The sequence below is a fragment of the Saimiri boliviensis genome, chromosome 14 (assembly GCF_048565385.1).
Source record: "Saimiri boliviensis isolate mSaiBol1 chromosome 14, mSaiBol1.pri, whole genome shotgun sequence".
Lineage (NCBI taxonomy): Eukaryota > Metazoa > Chordata > Mammalia > Primates > Cebidae > Saimiri > Saimiri boliviensis.
Genome location: NC_133462.1, coordinates 21236678 through 21254660, shown reverse-complemented (window position 1 = coordinate 21254660; position 17983 = coordinate 21236678). Strand labels below are relative to the sequence as shown.

The following is a 17983-nucleotide window of genomic DNA, read 5'->3' as shown; positions in this document are numbered from 1 at the left end:
ATCCTCCCATTTCAGCCTCATTAGCAGTTGGGACTTCAGGCATGCACCACCATGTCTGGATAATTTTGTTTGTTTTTTATATAGATGGGGTCTCGCTGTGTTGCCCAGGCTGGTCTTGAACTCTCGAGGAATCCTCCCACCTCAGCCTCCCAAAGTGCTGAGATTACAGGCATGAACCACTATACCTGGCCAAAACACAGTTTTAAACTTGAAATAATTCCTCTCTGTGTGACTGTGTCACTAATTTGGTAAATAATAAAGATTCATTTGTCTTTCATTTAATTTTTAGGGATATTTTCTTTTTTCTATTTGCTTTTTGCATATATAAAATATTTACATGGTTCTTTTTTTTTAATATTTTATTTATTTATTTATTTATTTATTTATTTATTTATTTTTGAGACAGAGTTTCGCTCTTGTTACCCCAGGCTGGAGTGCAATGGCGTGATCTCGGCTCACCGCAACCTCCGCCTCCTGGGTTCAGGCAATTATCCTGCCTCAGCCTCCTTAGTAGCTGGGATTACAGGCACACGCCACCATGCCCAGCTAATTTTTTGTATTTTTAGTAGAGACGGGGTTTCTTTCTTTTTTTTTTTTTTTTTTTTTGAGAGAGAGTTTCGCTCTTGTTACCCCAGGCTGGAGTGCAATGGCGCGATCTCGGCTCACTGCAACCTCCGCCTCCTGGGTTCAGGCAATTCTCCTGCCTCAGCCTCCTGAGTAGCTGGGATTACAGGCACGTGCCACCATGCCCAGCTAATTTTTTGTATTTTTAGTAGAGACGGGGTTTCACCATGTTGACCGGGATGGTCTCGATCTCTTGACCTCGTGATCCACCCGCCTCGGCCTCCCAAAGTGCTGGGATTACAGGCTGAGCCACCGCGCCCAGCCGAGACGGGGTTTCACTATGTTGACCGGGATGGTCTCGATCTCTTGACCTCGTGATCCACCCGCCTCGGCCTCCCAAAGTGCTGGGATTACAGGCTGAGCTACCGCGCCCGGCCTAATTTTATTTTTTTTAAAGACAGGGTTTCTCCATGTTGGTCAGACTGGTCCTGAACTCCTGACCTCAGGTGATCTGTCCGCCTTGGCCTTCCAAAGTGCTGGGATTACAGGCGTGAGCCACAGTGCCCGGCCAAAATATTTACGTAGTTCTAAAGATAAAACCATAAGCAAGACAGATTGAAAGAAGTCTGGCTCTCCTCCTTGTCTTTGTTCTTCTCTATACTTTGTGGGTAAACATTTTTGTTGGTTTTGGGTTTATTCTCCCATGGCTTATTTTAAAAGCTACAAGCGCCGGGCACGGTGGCTCAAGCCTGTAATCCCAGCACTTTGGGAGGCCGAGGCGGGTGAATCACGAGGTCGAGAGATCGAGACCATCCTGGTCAACATGGTGAAACCCCGTCTCTACTACAAATACAAAAAATTAGCTGGGCATGGTGGCACTTGCCTGTAATCCCAGCTACTCAGGAGGCTGAGGCAGGAGAATTGCCTGAACCCAGGAGGCGGAGATTGTGGTGAGCCGAGATGGCGCCATTGCACTCCAGGATGGGTAACAAGAGCGAAACTCCGTCTCAAAAAAAAAAAAAAAGCTACAAGCATGTGTGTCTGTGTGTTTTTGTATCCCCTATACCTTACTTCATTCCCATTTTAGTTCTTCCATTGTTTTTATCTTGGCAATCATATTTCTTATTTCCAAGAATTCATTGTTGATTTTTACTTCCTTTATGATCTGTTTGCTTTTGTTTTAAGGATGCACTATCTTTCAACTCGGAGGATACCAGTCAGAATTTCTTTTCAGGTGTTTTTCTAGGACCTAAAGTATATGTTTCTTTTGAAGTCTGATAAGCTTTTCATCTTAGTTGTCCTTTTTTGTCCTTTTGGTTTTCCTTCATTGTCTGTTGATCCTTATCAATGAAGAACTGGGTCATTTATGTAGGTAATTTGCAGGAGTTCCCTCTGTTCTCCCAATAGTCCTCTTGCCTTAGTGAGAGTTGGCTGATTCAGTGATCAGGAATGGGAAATACAGATCAAATCAGGTTGATTAGCTGCTTTCCCACTCTGTATTTCTATACCTGCTGACTCAAAGCTGGGCATTTATCCAGCCCCTCCAGGAAAAAGGATTCTACCTCTCTGTCATCCTTTGGCCCTGCATGGTCTAGAAAGTGCCCAGCTTTGCTCTGGTCTGTCTTGTAATATAGTTTCCTCTGCTTTCTCTCCATCTAGTAAATGGCCTGCATTTAAATAGACTGTGGCCCTCAGACCTTTTTATTACTGTTTTGCTGCAGTTCCCTTGTGAATGTCTTTATTGTTATGTCATTGGGATTTGGGGAGGATGGGGAGGTAATTAATTGCACATGCCTGTTTATTTAGCCTATCGTTTTGAAATGAAGCTCCATTATGTTATCCCATTTCTTTTTTTTTTTTTTTGAGACAGAGTTTTTCACTTTTGTTACCCAGGCTGGAGTGCAATGGCGCGATCTCGGCTCACTGCAACCTCCGCCTCCTGGGTTCAGGCAATTCTCCTGTCTCAGCCTCCTGAGTAGCTGGGATTACAGGCACGCGCCACCATGCCCAGCTAATTTTTTGTATTTTTCGTAGAGACGGGGTTTCACAATGTTGACCAGGATGGTCTTGATCTCTTGACCTTGTGATCCACCCGCCTCGGCCTCCCAAATGCTGGGATTACAGGCTTGAGCCACCGCGCCCGGCATGTTATCCCATTTCTGACAGCAGGACTGGTTGCCACCCTGTTTTCTCTATTGGCTTAAGGACTAAAATGGATCTAAAATTATTCTCTGTATTCACAAATCATGGCTATCAATTTTTAGTCAGATGGAAAAACTTAATTAATTCAGGGATTACATTTCTCTTTGTAGCTGCTTAGTCCATGTAAGCACAAGTTAGTTATCACTGAAGTGTGTGATGCTTCCTGTCCTGGGATTGGTAGATTTCTGTTTGATTCAGGTATTGGGTAACTTTTCAAGACCTTTCTTGTCAGTAACTTTTTTCCAGACAAGCAGAAATAACAAGGCCTGCTTATTTTTTCTTGCTTTGCAGGAACGATAATAACATCATCATCAAGCATAATACATGACAGACATCATTCCTTTTTTTTTTTGAGATGGAGTTTCGCACTGCGGCCTAGGCTGTAGTGCAGTGGCGTGATCTTGGCTCACTGCAATCTCTGCCTCCTGGGTTCAAGCAATTCTTCTGCCTCAGCCTTCCAAGTAGCTGGGACTATAGGCATGCGCCACCATGTCCAGCTAATTTTTTTGTATTTTCAGTAGAGATGGGGTTTCACTGTGTTGTTCAAGATGGTCTCCATCTCTTGACCTTGTGATCTGCCTGCCTCAGTTTCCCAAAGTGCTGGGATTACAGGCATGAGCCACCACACCCGGCCAACAGACATCATTCTAAGTGCTTTATGTGTGTAAACCCATTTAACTCAATCACAGTGGTTACTGTTATCCTAATTTTACAGACAACGAAACTGAGGCAGAGAGAGGTTAAGGAACTTGCTAAAGGTCAAAGTTGATCCTGGAAGAGCCAGGATCTGACTCAGTTAATCAGGCACCCAAGGCCATTCTCTTCTTCACTCATTACTCTGTCTGTCTGTTTCTTTATTTATTTTTTGAGACTGAGTCTCACTCTATCACCTAAGCTGGAGTGCAGCGGCACAATCGTGGTTCACTGCAACCTCCACCTCGAGGGTTTAAATGATGCACCTGCCTCAGCCTCCTGAGGTAGTTGGGATTACAGGTGTGTACCACCACGCCCAGCTAATTTTTTTTGTATTTTTAGTAGAGATGGGGTTTCACTATGTTGGTCAGGCTGGTCTCAAACTCCCGACCTTATGATCTGCCCACCTCAGCCTCCCAGAATGCTGGAATTACAGACATGAACTACTGCGCCTAGCTAATGTTTGTACTTTTAGTAGAGATGGGGTTTCATGTTGGCCAGAATGGTCTCTGTCTCTTGACCTTGTTATCCACCCGCCTCAACCTCCCAAAGTGCTGGGATTACAGGCATGAGCCACTGTGCCCAGTCAGTACTAAAGGGAAGTGCTTCAAGAGATTTTCTCAGGATAACAGACCACTTTTCATGTCTTGTTAATTACAGGTATAAGAAAAAAATCTTCTTATAACGAGTCTTTATCTAGTTTCCTTTTTTTTTTTTTTTGAGATGGAATTTCGCTCTTGTTTCCCAGGCTGGAGTGCAATGGCGCGATCTCGGCTCACCGCAAACTCCACCTCCTGGGTTCAAGCAATTCTCCTGCCTCAGCCTCCCGAGTAGCTGGGACTACAGGCACGTGCCACCATGCCCAGCTAGTTTTTTGTATTTTTAGTAGAGGCGGGGTTTCACCATGTAGACCAGGATGATCTCGATCTCTTGACCTCGTGATCCACCCACCTCGGCCTCCCAAAGTGCTGGGATTACAGGCCTGAGCCACCGCACCCGTCCTCCTTTTTTTTTTTTAAGACCGAGTCTCACTCAGTCACCCAGGCAGGAGTGCAATGGCGCAATCTCGGCTCACTGCAACCTCCACCTTCTGGGTTCAAGTGATTCTCGTGCGTCAGCCTCCCAAACAGCTGGAATTACCAGCATGTGCTACCATGCTGGGCTAAATTTTTGTATTTTTAGTAGAGACAGGGTTTCACCATGTTGCCCAGGCTGGTCTCGAACTCCTGGCCTCAAGTGATCTGCCTATCTTGGCCTCTCAAGATGTTAGCGTTACAGGCATGAAGCACCGCTTCTGGACTTCATCTAGTTTCTTTTTTTTTTTTTTTTTTTTTTTTGAGACGGAGTTTCGCTCTCGTTACCCAGGCTGGAGTGCAATGGCACGATCTCGGCTCACCGCAACCTCCACCTCCTGGGTTCAGGCAATTCTCCTGCCTCAGCCTCCTGAGTAGCTGGGATTACAGGCACGTGCCACCATGCCCAGCTAATTTTTTGTATTTTTAGTAGAAACGGGGTTTCACCGTGTTGACCAGGATGGTCTCGATCTCTTGACTTCGTGATCCACCCGCCTCGGCCTCCCAAAGTGCTGGGATTACAGGCTTGAGCCACTGCGCCCGGCCCATCAGTTTCAAGCATGTTCTTTATTGCCTGAAATAGAAATCACTGATTACTTTAATTGCAGAAATGAATATTTTAAATGATATAATTATGGCTGAATTCAGTTTTAATTTATTGAGAACCTTTGCAAATTATTATGATGTTGAAAAGATGTTACTTAAAATGTTCTTTTCTGCTGTGTATTTGATAGTTTTAAGTAACATTAAAACTTAGAAATACATGACAAATCTCACAAGTCTTGGCTACACTAACTTCTGAGGTTTTTCACAATGCGTATTTATTTCCATGCAGCATGAATAGTGGATTCATAAATGGTGAATGTTTTCCCAGTGAAAATTCTTTTTAAGAAAATATGGAAAAGAAATGTCCTTAAATGGATTGAACATATTTTAGCTTGTCAGGCAGATAAATATGGGGTTGGGGAAGCATGTGAAAAATATTTAGACAGCATTAGGAAGAATTTTATTAAAATAATAATAATAATTAGCTGGGCATGGTGGCATGTGCCTGTAGTCCCAGCTACTGGGGAGGCTGCAGTAAGAGGATCACCGGAGCCTGGGAGGTTTCATCTGGGCAGAACCATACAACACATAGCTGGGCTGTGTGGATAACTGTGGCAGACTGTAGTGCTTGCCCACTATTCTGTATGTTCCCCTACATTTCTCAACCTCTCTTGTAGTGGAATTGGTATCATGCAACCACTTCTGGCCAGAGGGCTTTGAAGGGAGGTGATGTGTGTCACTTTCAGTGGGAAGTAGTAAAGAGTGGGTATAAGTTTTGACTCTCTTTTTCTCTGCTGGGCAACCATGAGAGACACGAGTTCTACTGGTGTCTCTTTAAGCCGAAGAAGGGCCGCCAGACCCACATTGAATTTTTGTGAACAAGAAGTAACTCTGGGCCAACAGGGTGAAACCCCATCTATACTAAAAATACAAAAATAGGCTGGGCGCGGTGGCTCACACTTGTAATCCCAGCACTTTGGGAGGCTGAGGAGGGTGGATCACAAGGTCAGGGGATTGAGACCACCCTGGCCAACATGGTGAAACTCCGTATTTATTTATTTTTTGAGACGGAGTTTCACTCTTGTTACCCAGGCTGGAGTGCAATGGCGCGATCTCGGCTCACCGCAACCTCCTCCTCCTGGGTTCAGGCAATTCTCCTGCCTCAGCCTCCTGAGTAGCTGGGATTACAGGCATGCTTCACGATGCCCAGCTAATTTTTTGTATTTTTGGTAGAGATGGGGTTTCACCATGTTGACCAGGATGGTCTCGATCTCTTGACCTCGTGATCCACCCGCCTCGGCCTCCCAAAGTGCTGGGATTACAGGCTTGAGCCACTGCGGCCGGCCTTATTTATTTATTTTTTGAGACAGAGTTTCACTCTTGTTACCCAGGCTGGAATACAATGGTGTGATCTTGGCTCATGGCAACCTCCGCCTCCTGGGTTCAATCAATTCTCCTGCCTCAGCCGCTGGAGTAGCTGGGACTACAGGCATGCGCCAACATGCCCAGCTAATCGTTGTATTTTTAGTAGAGACGAGGTTTCACCATGTTGACCAGGATGGTCTCTATCTCTCGATCTGGTGATCCACTCGTCTCTGCCTCCCAAAGTGGTGGGATTATAGGCCTGAGCCACCGCGCCCAGCCCGAAACCCATCTTTAAAAGAAAAAAAAAAAAATTAGCTGGGCATGGTGGCCCAGCTACCTCCTGTAGTCCCAGCTACTCGGGAGGCTGAGGCAGGAGAATTGCTTGAACCTGGGAGGCGGAGGTTGCAGTGAGCCGAGATTGCGCCATTGCACTCCAGCCTGGCGCCTGCGGATGAAGCAAGACTCTGTTTAAAAAAAAAAAAAAAAAGATTACATCATGAAGGCCCTTGTTCTCCTGAATAGATTAATGACATAATCACAGGAGTCGTTTATTGTGAGAGTGAATCTGTTACAGAAGTTCCATCCTCTGTTGCTCTCTTACATTTCCCTTACATTTTTTTAGATGTGGTTTCTTTTAGTTCTTTGAATGTAAAGTAGCTGACTTAAAGTCTTTGGTAAGTCCATTGTCTGGGCTTCCCTTAGGAAGAGTTTCTGTTTTTTCCTTTCATATGAGCTGTATTTCTTGTTTCTTTGTGTGTCTTTCAATTTCTTGTTGAAAACTGGACATTTTTATTTTATTATTTTTATTATTATTATTATTACTGCTACTTTAGACAGAGTCTTGCTCTGTCACCCAGGCTGGAGTGCAGTGGCATGATCCAAGCAATTCTGCCTAAGCCGCTTGAGTAGGTGGGACTATGGTGTGCGCCATCATGCCTGGTTAATTTTTTTTGTATTCTTTCTTTTTTTTTTGAGACGGAGTTTCCGCTCTTGTTACCCAGGCTGGAGTGCAATGGCGCGATCTCGGCTCACCGCAACCTCTGCCTCCTGGGTTCAGGCAATTCTCCTGCCTCAGCCTCCTGAGTAGCTGGGATTACAGGCATGCGCCACCATGCCCAGCTAATATTTTGTATTTTTAGTTTCACCTTGTTGACCAGGATGGTCTCTATCTCTTCACCTCGTGATCCACACGCCTCAGCCTCCCAAAGTGCTGGGGATTACAGGTGTGAGCCACCGCGCTCGGCTTTTTTTTTGTATTCTTAATAGACACAGGGTTTCTTCTTTTTTTTTTTTTTTTTTTTTTTTTTCTGAGACGGAGTTTTGCTCTTGTCACCCAGGCTGGAGTGCAATGGCACGATCTCGGCTCACCGCAACCTCCGCCTCCTGGGTTCAGGCAATTCTCCTGCCTCAGCCTCCCGAGTAGCTGGGATTACAGGCACGCGCCACCATGCCCAGCTAATTTTTTGTATTTTTAGTAGAGACGGTGTTTCACCATGTTGACCAGGTTGGTCTCGATCTCTTGACCTTGTGATCCACCCGCCTCGGCCTCCCAAAGTGCTGGGATTACAGGCTTGAGCCACCGCGCCTGGCCTAGACACAGGGTTTCACCATGTTGGCTAGGCTGGTCTTGAACTCCTGACTTTAGGTGATTTGCCTGCCTCGGCCTCCCAGAAGGAGCCACTGTGGCCAGCCAACTGGACGTTTTAAATGATATAACATGGCAACTCTGAAAATCAGATCCTTCTCCCTCTCCAGATGAGCTCTAAGTCAGGTAAAATACAGAGATCTTTGCAAATGGGGTCTTTTGGGGAACCACCAGGCAGGTCAAATAAAAAGGAATGGTACTTTGAAGGAGCTATAGCCCAGTTCTGCTTCCTCTGGTAACTGCCAGTCTTCTAGTCTGCAGTGTGGATGCAGCTGCTAGTTTTCAAGGCTGTTATGGAGCTGGAGAGCTGAGAATGGGAGTCAGTCAAGTTAAAATGCTACAAAACTCACTGTTCTTACCAGGATTCAGCTATTTGTCTTCAGTATATTATCCCCAGTTTGCTGAAAGCCTATTTTGAGTTCTGAAAAAGTTGATTCTGATTATTTCACCAATTTCTAATTGTTTTTATGGAGTAGAGAATTTTGGTAGGGTGAAGTCCTTATTCTGCATTTTTGATGATATAATTTCCCTCTCCTTTCTTTTTAGGCTTTTATTTTCATGAATCTTATGTCTGCTGGTGTTTTATTTTGTTTTGTTTGAGACAGGGTCTCTCTTGCTTTATCACCCAGGCTATAGTGCAGTGACATAATCATGGCTCACTGCTGCTTCGAACTCCTGGTCCAAGAGATCCTATTTCCTCAGCCTCCCAAGTAGTGGAGACTATAAGTGCACACCACTGTGGCCAGCTAATTTTTAAAAATTTTTTGTGGAGACAAGGTCTTGCTCTGCTGTTCAGACTAGTCTCAAATTCCTGGCTGCAAGTGATCCTTCTGTCTCAGCCCTTCAAAGTGCTGGGATTACAGACACGAGCCACTATACCAGTCTAATTTTTGTATATGATGTGAGGTAAGGGGTCCAGATTCATTCTTTCGCATGTGGATATATAGTTATCCCATCAACATTTATTGAAGAGACTGTTCTTTCCCCATTGGACATTGGGTGTTTTTGGCATCCTAGTCTAAAATCAGTTGATTATAGATATATGGGTTTATTTCTGGACTTCTATTCCATTGATTTATACATCTTCCCTTATCCCAGTATTTCACTGCTTTGGGATCTGTAGCTTTATAGTAGATTTTGAAATCAAGAAATATCTTTTACAACATTTTTTCTTTCAGTGTTTGTTTTGGTCATCCTAGATCCCTCACATTTTTCTTTTTTTTTTTCTTTTTCTTTTTTTTTATTTCCTCTGCAGTGTATGCCAAGAGCAGATCTGTCACATTTTTATATGAATTTTAGGACTTAGTTTTATCATCTTTTATTTTTAGAGACAGGGTCTTGCAGTGTTGCCCAGGCTGCTCTTGAACTCCTGGGCTCAGGTGATGCTCTCACCTTGCCCACGTAAGTAGCTAGAACTGCAGGCATATACTACCACTCCTGGTTTCCAAATGAATTTTGGGGTCAGCTTGCCTATTTCTGTATAAAAAGTAGTTTAGATTTTGAGGCCAGCTCAGAGGCTCATGCCTGTAATCCCAGCACTCTGGGAGGCCGAGGTGGATGCATCACTTGAGGCCAGGAGTGTGAGACCAACCTGGCCAATGTGGTGAAACCCCATCTCTACTAAAAAAACAAAACTGGGCGTTGTGTCGCATGCCTGTAATCCCAGCTACTTGGGAGGCTGAGGCAGGAGAGTCACTTGAATCCCAGAGGTGGAGGTTGCAGTGAGCTGAAATTGTGGCACTGCACTCCAGCCTGGGTGACAGAGCACAACTGTCTCAAATAAATAACTAAATAAATAAAAATAAAAGAAAATTAATAGAGATTGTGTTGAATCTGTAGATGAATTTGGTGAAATAATATAATTTTAAGCATTTTAAGTTTCATTTAGAGAAAGTTTGGAAGTATGTAAAATGAAAAAGAGTTTAATGATTGTGTTTTTTTAAAATTATGTAAGCGTATAGGTCTCACTTGGCCTCCTAGGTCTGTCAAAGGAATCGGGGCAGGCTCTCCTAGAGCCAGAAGCACCCGCAGTAGAGGAACTAGGAAGCTGCTGCATCACTGAACAAAGATAGAGTGCTTCTCAGGGCTGCACATGATACTCGCTATGGCTAACTCAGGTGAAGGTTTTCCTTCAGAGGCCACAGTCCCTATGGGAACAGCCTGGCCCCCTTCAGCATTCCTGTAGAGTGGTTCTGTTGTACATCTGAATCTTTTCATTGTGGAGCACTCCGGTGCGGATAGATGTGATTGCCTTATTTGTCATGAAAAAGGAACATTTGGGAACAATTTTTTTATAAGTAGCCATTTGATATTTGTTTCCTGAAAAGTTTATGAGATTTTTTTAAAGAGCTGAAATTATGTTGAACATAGAACCATAAATAGTGGTTGTTTTAGCGACTTTATGTAAATGTTTGTATTCACAGTGTTATTCTCATCTCTTGCCTTTGTAACCTGCCTAGTTTCTGTGTTGCTGACACAATCATAAAAATACAAAAGAACTATCGTAGTTGGCCATAAGTGACGAAGTATGAGTTACATTTTTTTTTTCTTTTTCTTTTTTTTTCTTTTGAGACAGAGTTTCGCTCTTGTTACCCAGGCTGGAGTGCAATGGCGTGATCTCTGCTCACCGCAACCTCCGTCTCCTGGGTTCAGGCAATTCTCCTGCCTCAGCCTCCTGAGTAGCTGGGATTACAGGCACACACCACCATGCCCAGCTAATTTTTTTGTATTTTTAGTAGAGATGGGGTTTCACCATGTTGACCAGGATGGTCTCGATCTCTTGACCTCGTGATCCACCTGCCTTGGCCTCCCAAAGTGCTGGGATTATAGGTCTGAGCCACCGCGCCCAGCCGAGTTACATTTAATTATATATTCAAAAAAGGAAAATGGAGGCCGGGCGCGGTGGCTCAAGCCTGTAATCCCAGCACTTTGGGAGGCCAAGGCGGGTGGATCACAAGGTCAAGAGATTGAGACCATCCTGGTCAACATGGTGAAATCCCGTCTCTATTAAAAATACAAAAAATTAGCTGGGCATGGTGGCATGTGCCTGTAATCCCAGCTACTCAGGAGGCTGAGGCAGGAGAATTGCCTGAACCCAGGAGGCGGAGGTTGCGGTGAGCCGAGATCGCACCATTGCACTCCAGCCTGGGTAACAAGAGCGAAACTCTGTCTCAAAAAAAAAAGGAAAATGGAAAGAAAGAAAACCTGGTTATCAGTAAGTAGACCAAACTATATACCACCATTACATAGGTTGAAGTTGAAGATTGGGTCAAGCATGGTAGCTCATGCCTGTAATCTCAGCATTTTGGGCTGAGGTGGGAGGATCACTTGCTCAGGAGTTTGAGACCAGCCTGGGCAACATGGTGAAACCTCGTCTCTACCAAAAAATACAAAAATTAACTAAGCATAGTGGTATGTCTGTAGTCCCAGCTACTCTGGAGACTGAGGCAGAAGGATTGTTTGGATCCAGGCTTTCGAGGCTGCAGTGAGCCAAGGTCATGCCACTGCATTCCAGCCCTGGGTAACAGAGAGAGTCTCTGTCTCTCAAAAAAAAAAAAAAAAGTTGGCCAGGCGCAGTGGCCCATGCCTGCAATCCCAGCATTTTGGGAGGTGGATTACCTGAGGTCAGGAGTTCAAGACCAGCTTGGCCAGCATGGCGAAACCCCATCTTTACTAAAAATACAAAAATTGGCCAGGCATGGTGGGTGCTTGTAATGCCAGCTACTCAGGAGGCTGAGGCAGGAGAATTGCTGGAACCTGGGAGGTGGAGGTTGTGGTGAGCCGAGACCATGCCACTGCACTCCAGCCTGGGTGACAGAGCAAGACTTCATCTCAAAAAGATAAATAGAATAACTTAAATATGTAGTAAATGTGACTTTCAGTGAAATGTATTTAAACTTTTGTACTATTATACTTGCTCCTCTAAGGTTTTAATATGATTTCTTACTCATTTGTAGCCCACCTGTGTGGATAATAGCTTCGTGGGCATTATTGTCTGGAATTACTCATTGTCCTATAGCTTTCCTCACTTTATCTTATTTTTCCTCCTTAACAGGAAATGACTTAGAAGCCTTACAAATACATCTGTGCATTTTTGCTTCAGACTTTACAACTGAGGGCCAGCCCAGTCTGGAAGCACCTCTTCTTAATGTTACAAGGAAACAGCTACCTCAGCAAACAAAAGGAACGGAGGAGGAGACTTACAATAACACATGCCATTTAAAAAAAAAACAAACTTGTTTTCAGAAAACAGGAAATTTGGAGATTTTTAGCGTTGCATACAAGCAGCTTTACAGGGAAATGGATTTGACGGGCAGGTTCTGTCAAAATTCTGCAGAAGTTTGATCTTCCTTCTTAAGGACTTTGTGTGAATTAATTCTGTACTGCTTTTTAAATTGCTGTTGATCAGCTTCTGGGTTTTTGGGTTCTAACTTTTTTGGGTATATTGAAGACATGCTGTATTACATTATATTACATTTTTAAAAGTTAAGTTATTTTTCTGCCATTGTAAATATAAGTATCAAAATATTCTTGCAAAGAAGTAAACATTTTTCTCAGCAAGCATATTCTTTTATTAATAGAGTAGAATGCTAAATTGTTCTTATCCAGCATTTTGGACATCTTTTATTTTTTGTCAGAGCTCCTGCCTACACTGAAAATATTAATTATATAAACGTGTTGTCCTTCTCACCTCTGTGTTGGATCACATGGTCACCTGCCTCATGGAAATGCCTTTTTTAAAACTTCGATTTGCAGAACTCCACTATTTTTATACCTAGCCACAGTTTAGAGAAAAAAGAATCAGAACCCTGACCTGCTCACGGTCACTGGGACATTTCCCCCTCCCGCATGTATTGCTGCAGCGCCCAGGACAGTAAAATGGACTACAAGCGGCGCTTCCTGCTTGGCGGGTCCAAGCAGAAGGTGCAGCAGCACCAGCAGTACCCGATGCCTGAGCTGGGCCGAGCACTGAGTGCTCCCCTGGCATCCACGGCCACCACTGCCCCCCTGGGCAGTCTGACCGCTGCAGGCAGCTGCCACCATGCCATGCCCCACTCCACTCCCATCGCTGATATCCAGCAGGGCATTTCCAAGTATCTGGATGCCCTGAACGTCTTCTGCCGTGCCAGTACTTTCCTCACAGATCTCTTCAGCACTGTGTTCAGAAACTCTCACTACTCAAAGGCAGCCACGCAGCTCAAAGATGTGCAGGAGCACGTCATGGAAGCAGCCAGTCGGCTCACCTCAGCCATAAAGCCAGAGATCGCCAAGATGCTGATGGAACTTAGTGCTGGGGCTGCAAATTTTACAGATCAAAAGGAATTCAGTCTCCAGGACATTGAGGTAGAGTATCTTTTGTGTCATACTTGTGTAGGAAAATGTATTACAAAGGTAAGTGAGGATATTGTCTTAAGTTTTTTCCGAATCACTGTAATAGTAGCCTTTGTAAAAAATGTGTGCATGCCAGGTTCTGAATTGCTTTCATTTCAAATTACGTAGGTTAAGGATGGGTGTGGTAGCTTTAAGTCTAGCACTTTGGGAGGTCAAGGGAGGAGGATCGCTTGAGCTCAGGAGTTTGAGACCAGCTTGGGCAACTTAGTGAGGCCTTGTCTCTACAAAAAAATTTAAAAAATAATTAGTTGGGGGTGGTGCACACCTGTAGTCCTGGCTACTCCAGAAGCCCAGAGCTGAGGTGGGAGGATTGCTTGATCCCAGAAGTTTGAGGCTCCACTGAGCCATGAGCCATGATTGTACCATTGTACTCCAGCCTGGATGACAGAGTGAGATCGTGTCTCAAAATAAAAAGAAGAAGAAAAACTTTTAAACAAATCAGCTTATATTTTATGTTTTTGTCTTTCACATTTTCAAGTCAGAATCTAATTTTCGAATACCATACTGGTAAAAGTTATTAGTGAGTATTGAGAATTCTAAATATGATTATGAGCTTTATTTGCAGATTTTTATTATATTGAATCATTGGTTTGTAGACAGTCCTACACACATTTATAGAATAAATTATTTTTCCAATTCTAAATTCAGTTGCTAATATTCAGATGTATTTCAGTCTTAGTACATTTCTTGGGGTCTTTGATAGTTAAAATTAAATATTTTTTCAGGGCTCTAGATTACAATGTAAGATTAGATTACAAGTTTCATTCAAAATGATGATGATTTTTTGTTGTCTTCATTTAGGAAATGATTTGTTAAACTTTGATTTATTATATTTATTAGATAGATTTAAAAAATTACTGGCCAGGCAAGGTGGCTCATGCCTATAATCCCAGCACTTTGGGAGGCCGAGACAGGTGTATCATCTGAAGTCAGGAGTTCCAGACCAGCCTGGCCAACATGATGAAACGCCATTTCTAGTAAAAATACCAAAAAAACTAGCTGGGTGTGGTGGTGGGCACCTGTAATCCCAGCTGCTTGGGAGGCTGAGGCAGGAGAATTGCTTGAACCCAGGAGGTGAAGGTTGCAGTGAGCCGAGGTCATGCCATTGCACTCCACCCTGGGCAATGAGATTGAAACTATGTCTTGGAAAAAAAAATTACTTTTAGCTGCTCAGGGAGTTAATCGTCATACATCCGTGTGAAGTTCCTGGATATAAGGTCCTAGGAAGAAGAATGTTCCTTACCCCATCCTGGGGTTAAAATCAACCATCTTTTTTTTTTTTTTTTTTTTTTTTTGAGACGGAGTTTTGCTCTTGTCACCCAGGCTGGAGTGCAATGGCGCGATCTCGGCTCACCACAACCTCTGCCTCCTGGGTTCAGGCAATTCTCCTGCCTCAGCCTCCTGAGTAGCTGGGATTACAGGCACGCGCCACCAAGCCCAGCTAATTTTTTTGTATTTTTAGTAGAGACGGGGTTTCACCATGTTGACCAGGATGGTCTCGATCTCTCGACCTTGTGATCCACCCGCCTCGGCCTCCCAAAGTGCTGGGATTACAGGCTTGAGCCACCGCGCCCGGCCAAAAAATCAACCATCTTTTGAGTCAGATCTGATGATTGAGATGACTGACTAACTAACACTGCTTTGGGTTAACCAAAAAAGAACTCGACTTTTAAGTAACACAACTAATTTTTATTGTGTTTAAAAGTGATTTTGAGGCTGGGCACGGCGGCTCACGCTTGTAATCCAAGCACTAAGGCCAAGGCGGGCGGATCACCTGAGGTCGGGAGTTCAAGACCAGCCCGACCAACATGGTGAAACCCCGTCTTAAAAAAAAAAAAAAGTGATTTTGAAGGGATTTCCAAGAAGAACTTAGAGTTATTTCTTAAACTACACAGCATCAGCCGGGCGCGGTGGCTCAAGCCTGTAATCCCAGCACTTTGGGAGGCCGAGGCGTGTGGATCACAAGGTCAAGAGATCGAGACCATCCTGGTCAGCAAGGTGAAACCCCGTCTCTACTAAAAATACAAAAAGTTAGCTGGGCATGGTGGTGTGTGCCTGTAATCCCAGCTACTCAGGAGGCTGAGGCAGAAGAATTGCCTGAACCCAGGAGGCGGAGGTTGCGGTGAGCCGAGATTGCGCCATTGCACTCCACCTTGGGTAACAAGACCGAAACTCCATCTCAAAAAAAAAAAAAAAAAAGAGCCGGGCACGGTGGCTCAAGCCTGTAATCCCAGCACTTTGGGAGGCCGAGGCGGGTGGATCACAAGGTCGAGAGATCGAGACCATCCTGGTCAACATGGTGAAACCCCGTCTCTACTAAAGATACAGAAAATTAGCTGGGCATGGTGGCACGTGCCTGTAATTCCAGCTACTCAGGAGGCTGAGGCAGGAGAATTGCTTGAACCCAGGAGGCGAAGGTTGCGGTGAGCCGAGATCGCGCCATTGCACTCCAGCCTGGGTAACGAGTGAAACTCCGTCTCAAAAAAAAGAAAAAAAAAAAAAGACACAGCATCATTGGTATAAATCAGGGTTTATCAAACTTTTTCTATAAAGGGCAGACAGAAATTTTAGGCTTCATGGACCATATATGGTCTCTCTCACATGTTCTTTATTTTTGTTTTTGTTTTTTATTGAGATGGAGTTACATTCTTGTAGCCCAGGCTGGAGTGCAGTGGCACGATCTTGGCTCACTGTAACCTCTGCCTCCTGGGTTTAAACAGTTCCCCTGACTCAGCCTCCCAAGTAGCTGAGATTACAGGCGCCTACCCCATGCCTGGTTAATTTTTCTGTTTTTAGTAGAGATGGGGTTTCATCATGTTGGTCAGGCTGGTCTTGAACTCCTGACCTCACGTGATCCACCTGCTTCAGCCTCCCAAAGTGCTGGGATTACAGGTGTGAGACACTGCGCCCAGTCTTGTTTTTCTTTTTATTTTTTTACGACCCTTAAAAAATGTAAAAGTCAGCTTTACTTTGTGGGTCCATCTATTCCACGGAGGGGGTTTGGCCTGTGGATTCTGGTTTGCTGCACCTGTTGGTATAAATGTCTAATCAATTCTTTGGGTCAGAGTCATTCTACTTTGGATCTATCTTTGTAATTTTTTTGTTTGTTTCTTAGACAGAGTCTTTCTCTGTTGCCCAAACTGGAGTACAATGGGGTGATGTCAACTCACTGCAACCTCTGCCTCCTGGGTTCAAGCAATTCTCATGTCTCAGCCTCCCAAATAGCTGGGTTACAGGTGTGTGCCAACATACCCAGTGAATTTTTGTATTTTTAGTAAAGACAGGGTTTCTCCACTTTGGCCCGGTTGGTCTTGAACTCATGGCCTCAAGTGATCCACCTGCCTCAGCATTCCAAAGTGCTGGGATCACAGGTGTGGGCCACTGTGCCCAATGAGCTTTGTAATATCTTTCTTTCTTTCTTTCTTTCTTTTTTTTTTTTTTCGAGATAGAATCTCACTCTGTTGCCCAGGCTGGAATGCAATGGCACAATATCGGCTCACTGCAACCTCTGCTTCCCGCGTTCAAGTGATTCTCCTGCCTTAGCCTCCCTAGTAGCTGGGACAGTAGGCACATGCCACCACACCCGGCTAAATTTCTTTTTGTATTTTTAGTAGAGGTAGAGTTTCATCATGTTGACCAGGCTTGTCTCAAACTCCTGACCTCAAGTGATCCGCCTGCCTCAGCCTCTCAAAATGCTGAAATTACAGGTGTGAGCCACCATGCCCAGCCATCTTTATAATATCTAATTGTTTGTGTGATCACATTTTATACACAGGGAACCTATCATTTTAAAGTATTTATAAAATGGTTTGTCATAGTTTATTTTTAAAATTTGACACATAAAAAGCATGTCTGTACTTCTCAAAAGAAATGTAAGCAGTGGAACTTCTTTCCTTTCCTATCTCATTCCTTTCCCCAGAAGTGACCATTGGTAACTGGTTGTTGTATGCCATTCTGGACTACTGTCCCTACATGCATGGATATGTACAACTTTGACTTTTGATTGTTTTACAGAAAGAACCACGTTGTTTAGCCACCAGTGTACCTGGTCACTGCTTGAAAGAGATATGGCAAGAGAGCAGTTAGGAACACTTTGCCCTCTGCTGGAAAATGTTGAACAATCTTAGACTCCGACTATTAACAGCTGTCACCGCATGATGACATAGTGCTCTTAGCTTTATTCAGGACTTCAGAGAAGAGTAGTTTGAAATATAAGCCCAAAGGCTTTTATTTTAACCTGAGCGTTCCTGAGTTCTTCTTCAGGCCATGCTTGCAGTTATTGGAAGAAACAGAGCTTGGCCTGCAGGGCTCTTTGCTTTCCAACCCTGGAGGGCAAGTGTGCCTCTTGCCCAGAGCAAGCAAGACAGTTAGAGAAGATAACCACCCATGAGCAGTAGGGGCTTGGGAAGCTGCTGGGGCACAGCACTACCTGCTTTATTTCTTCTGCTTCCTGAGACGAGCATGGACTACTGAAGCTGAGAACAGGAAATACTTACTGTTGTAG

The 17983-nt window shown here is 44.2% G+C and overlaps 1 protein-coding gene across 4 annotated transcripts in view; it reads left to right on the top strand.

Moving 5' to 3' along the window:
• Positions 1-17983, top strand: part of GARRE1 (granule associated Rac and RHOG effector 1) — a 104309-nt gene that overhangs the window by 32648 nt on the left and 53678 nt on the right. For 3 of the 4 annotated variants that reach the window (XM_039465597.2, XM_074386574.1, XM_003937330.4), the window contains exon 2: positions 12143-13431. In XM_039465597.2, coding sequence (XP_039321531.1) covers positions 12937-13431 — 495 coding nt within the window. In that variant the 5' untranslated portion in view covers positions 12143-12936. Of the gene's footprint in view, positions 1-7844; positions 8215-12142; positions 13432-17983 lie in introns of those variants that run through there. The other variant, XM_074386575.1, reaches the window with a different exon arrangement.